Here is a 4,549-nt window from a genome sequence, read left to right on the forward strand (position 1 = left end):
TATTCTGAGTACCTCTTACTGCTTCCTTCCGAACGCAGACGAAAAATATTTCTTGAACACATCTACTTTTTCGGCAGCATTAACAAGTTTCTGTTCTCTGTCTAGGAATTGGCACCTTTGTTAGGAATTCTTTTGTTGTTTGTATTATCTAAATATACTTAATAGCCTCTTTTTTGTTATCTGTAGCCCTGCCAAGCATGGATTTTTTCCTGATGTCTTTCACATCACATTTTCATAACGTCTGATTGTATTGTTTGCTATCTATTTGCCCTTTTACCCACTTGTTATATATTGTTTCCGTGCCCCCTGCCCTCATTGCTGCCTTCACTTTGCCACTGAACCGAGATCAGCAGTATCCACTCTTGCGTTTCCTGTTGCAGCCTATTAACGTTTCCCACACAACAACGTTTAGGAATTATTGATGCACAGAGCACCATCCAATATGGAATTGGCATTAGTAGGGTCAGTTGTTCATAATTCATTTATCTGAATAAAGAAAGTACCATTTTTCACTGTGTCAACAACAACCAATCTGCTTCCCCCATGAGAACAGCCCCCAGTAGTGCATGTAATGTCTCATATTAACATTGTCTCTCCACCCAGGCATTTGTACTGCGACTGTCACCCTAGATCCTGGGCGCACACAGGAAGTCACGGGAGGGTACAGTATATGCAGAAGACATCATTCTACTTCAGATTTGGACACCGTCTCCATGTCAGATTCCAACACAACCGAATTCACCAACCCCTCCACCTTCATCCTGCTGGGCATTCCTGGCCTAGAGGCAGCCCACATTTGGCTCTCCATCCCCTTCTGCACCATGTACACCACAGCCATCTTGGGGAACTTCACCATCCTGTTTATCGTGAAGATGGAGGCTAGCCTCCATGTTCCAATGTACTATTTCCTCTGCATGCTGGCCGTCACCGACCTGGTTCTGTCCATGTGCACCCTGCCCAAAATGCTGAGCATCTTCTGGTTCAATTCCAGGGAGATCAATTTCAGTGCCTGCCTCACCCAGATGTACTTCATTCACTGCTTCACAGTGATGGAGTCTGGGATCTTTGTGGCCATGGCCTTGGATCGCTACGTGGCCATCTGCCATCCCCTGAGACATTCCACCATCCTGACAAACCCTTTGGTTGCCAAGATTGGCCTGGCCGTGGTGCTGCGTGGAGGCATGCTCGTACTGCCCTATCCCTTCCTGGTGAGGCGCTGGCCATATTGCAGAACCAACATCATCCCCCACACGCACTGCGAGCACATCTATGTGGTGACGCTGGCCTGCGCCAACATCCGTGTCAATAGTTATTATGGCCTGTTTGTGCTGTTCTGTGGGAATGGTCTGGATATGTTTTTTATTGCCATGTCCTATATTCACATACTCAGGGCCATCTTCAGTCTCCCCACAAAGGAAGCCCGGATCAAGACATTTGGGACCTGTGTCTCCCACCTCTGTGCCATCTTAGCCTTTTACATCCCTGGTCTTTTCTCCTCCCTCACATACCGGTTTGGCCAGAATGTGGCCCTGCATTTCCGTGTTCTCATTGCCAATGTGTACCTCCTGGTGCCCCCCATGCTAAACCCCATCATCTACGGGGTAAGGACCAAACAGATCTGGGGCAGGCTGCTCCTGCTCTTTACTCATAAAGGGACCTGAAGTTTTCTCCTGGTGCTCTGACTCTCAGACTGAGTGCCGTGAAGACCTGGCTGGTGACATGGTTCTAGGCCCTCTTCCCTGAATCACTGACTGGACAGTCTAAGAGACATTCAATCATTTCCTAGACTTATTGTGCTGTGTCAGCATGACAAACGGGGGAATTGGTCTGTGTACAGCTCATTAACTCCTAGGGTTGCCACCTTTCTAATTGTAATTGTAACTGGACCCATGGAGCCCTGTCCCCTGCCCCACCTCTTCCCTCAAGGCCCCACCCACTTCTGTGCCTCTTTCCCCCAAGACCCCATCCCTGTTGCTCTCACCTCTCCTCCTCCCCATCACTCTCTGCGTCATCTAAGTGATGGGTCTCCCCTGGGGTGCCCCCTGGAACTGAGGTACAGCTGAGCCCTCTGTCCCACCAATCTGGGTTCCCTCTTGCACTATGGTGTTGCGACAAGCTGCAAAACCCTCCAAGCTTACACTCACACTGACATCTACAGGCAGGGATCACACCCAGCTGTGTTCATGAATGCTCTGGCCAGCCACTCATGAACTCACAATAGAGAGGCTACAGCCAAAATGTTCCCAGCTCCCAGTCTAAGGCCCCAGAGCTCTACCATCCTGCCCTGGTCAAAACGCGACCAGTATGAATTTATTACCCAGCCTGCCACTTCCACAAAGGAAAGTGGACAGGCACCAAGTCTTGTTTATCAGCTGATATTTGCCTCCTTTGCACTTCACACAACACATAGTGATTTAAATCTAAGCCTAATGTGCTAGTTAGTATTTGAATCAAGTAGTATCTCACTCAGTTAGATAGCACAAGCAGGTACATTTTTTTCAGGCAGACTTCCTTCTTTCCTGCCTGGGACCAGCACTTTCCTGCCAGTTCAGTCTTTTTCCTCTGGCACTTTCAAGTGTGTTGTTGTATGGAGAATAAGGACCCCTTCCAACATGTTATTTCCCCCTTTTGCTGTGACCAGGATCAAACAGTTCCCATTGTGTAGTGCGGTTTCTATGGTACACAGTTCCTGGGATAATCCTTCTGCTTGTTTCAGAGTAGCAGCCGTGTTAGTCTGTATTCGCAAAAAGAAAAGGAGGACTTGTGGCACCTTAGAGACTAACCAATTTATTAGAGCATAAGCTTTCGTGAGCTACAGCTCACTTCCTCAGATGCATATCGTGGAAACTGCAGCAGGCTTTATATATACACAGAGAATATGAAACAATACCTATTCCCACCCCACTGTCCTGCTGGTAATAGCTTATCTAAAGTGATTTCCAGCACAAATCCAGGTTTTCTCACCCTCCACCCCCCCACACAAATTCACTCTCCTGCTGGTGATAGCCCATCCAAAGTGACAACTCTTTACACAATGTGCATGACAATCAAGCTGGGCTATTTCCTGCATAAATCCAGGTTCTCACATCCCCCCACCCCCATACACACAGAAACTCACTCTCCTGCTGGTAATAGCTCATCCAAACTGACCACTCTTCAAGTTAAAATCCAAGTTAAACCAGAACATCTGGGGGGGGGGGGGGTAGGAAAAAACAAGAGGAAACAGGCTACCTTGCATAATGACTTAGCCACTCCAAGTCTCTATTTAAGCCTAAATTAATAGTATCCAATTTGCAAATGAATTCCAATTCAGCAGTTTCTCGCTGGAGTCTGGATTTGAAGTTTTTTTGTTTTAAGATAGCGACCTTCATGTCTGTGATCGCGTGACCAGAGAGATTGAAGTGTTCTCCGACTGGTTTATGAATGTTACAATTCTTGACATCTGATTTGTGTCCATTTATTCTTTTACGTAGAGACTGTCCAGTTTGACCAATGTACATGGCAGAGGGGCATTGCTGGCACATGATGGCATATATCACATTGGTGGATGTGCAGGTGAACGAGCCTCTGATAGTGTGGCTGATGTTATTAGGCCCTGTGATGGTGTCCCCTGAATAGATATGTGGGCACAGTTGGCAACGGGCTTTGTTGCAAGGATAAGTTCCTGGGTTAGTGGTTCTGTTGTGTGGTATGTGGTTGTTGGTGAGTATTTGCTTCAGGTTGCGGGGCTGTCTGTAGGCAAGGACTGGCCTGTCTCCCAAGATTTGTGAGAGTGTTGGGTCATCCTTTAGGATAGGTTGTAGATCCTTAATAATGCGTTGGAGGGGTTTTAGTTGGGGGCTGAAGGTGACGGCTAGTGGCGTTCTGTTATTTTCTTTGTTAGGCCTGTCCTGTAGTAGGTAACTTCTGGGAACTCTTCTGGCTCTATCAATCTGTTTCTTTACTTCTGCAGGTGGGTATTGTAGTTGTAAGAAAGCTTGACAGAGATCTTGTAGGTGTTTGTCTCTGTCTGAGGGGTTGGAGCAAATGCGGTTGTATCGCAGAGCTTGGCTGTAGACGATGGATCGTGTGGTGTGGTCAGGGTGAAAGCTGGAGGCATGCAGGTAGGAATAGCGGTCAGTAGGTTTCCGGTATAGGGTGGTGTTTATGTGACCATTGTTTATTAGCACTGTAGTGTCCAGGAAGTGGATCTCTTGTGTGGACTGGACCAGGCTGAGGTTGGTGGTGGGATGGAAATTGTTGAAATCATGGTGGAATTCCTCAAGGGCTTCTTTTCCATGGGTCCAGATGATGAAGATGTCATCAATATAGCGCAAGTAGAGTAGGGGCTTTAGGGGACGAGACTCCCCTAAAGCCCCTACTCTACTTGCGCTATATTGATGACATCTTCATCATCTGGACCCATGGAAAAGAAGCCCTTGAGGAATTCCACCATGATTTCAACAATTTCCATCCCACCACCAACCTCAGCCTGGTCCAGTCCACACAAGAGATCCACTTCCTGGACACTACAGTGCTAATAAACAATGGTCACATAAACACCACCCTA

At 47.4% G+C, this 4,549-nt stretch overlaps 1 protein-coding gene across 1 annotated transcript; it reads left to right on the plus strand.

Moving 5' to 3' along the window:
* Positions 1-713: 713 nt before the first annotated feature.
* LOC311514600 (olfactory receptor 52E2-like) lies at positions 714-1,661 on the plus strand (the record flags this gene model as incomplete). Its single annotated transcript, XM_084617166.1, has 1 exon — positions 714-1,661. The coding sequence occupies one exon, from the start codon at positions 714-716 to the stop codon at positions 1,659-1,661; it is 948 nt and encodes a 315-aa protein (XP_084473292.1).
* Between the last annotated feature and the right edge of the window lie 2,888 nt (positions 1,662-4,549).

Source organism: Lepidochelys olivacea (assembly GCF_965140295.1).
Source record: "Lepidochelys olivacea isolate rLepOli2 genome assembly, chromosome: 1".
NCBI lineage: Eukaryota > Metazoa > Chordata > Testudines > Cheloniidae > Lepidochelys > Lepidochelys olivacea.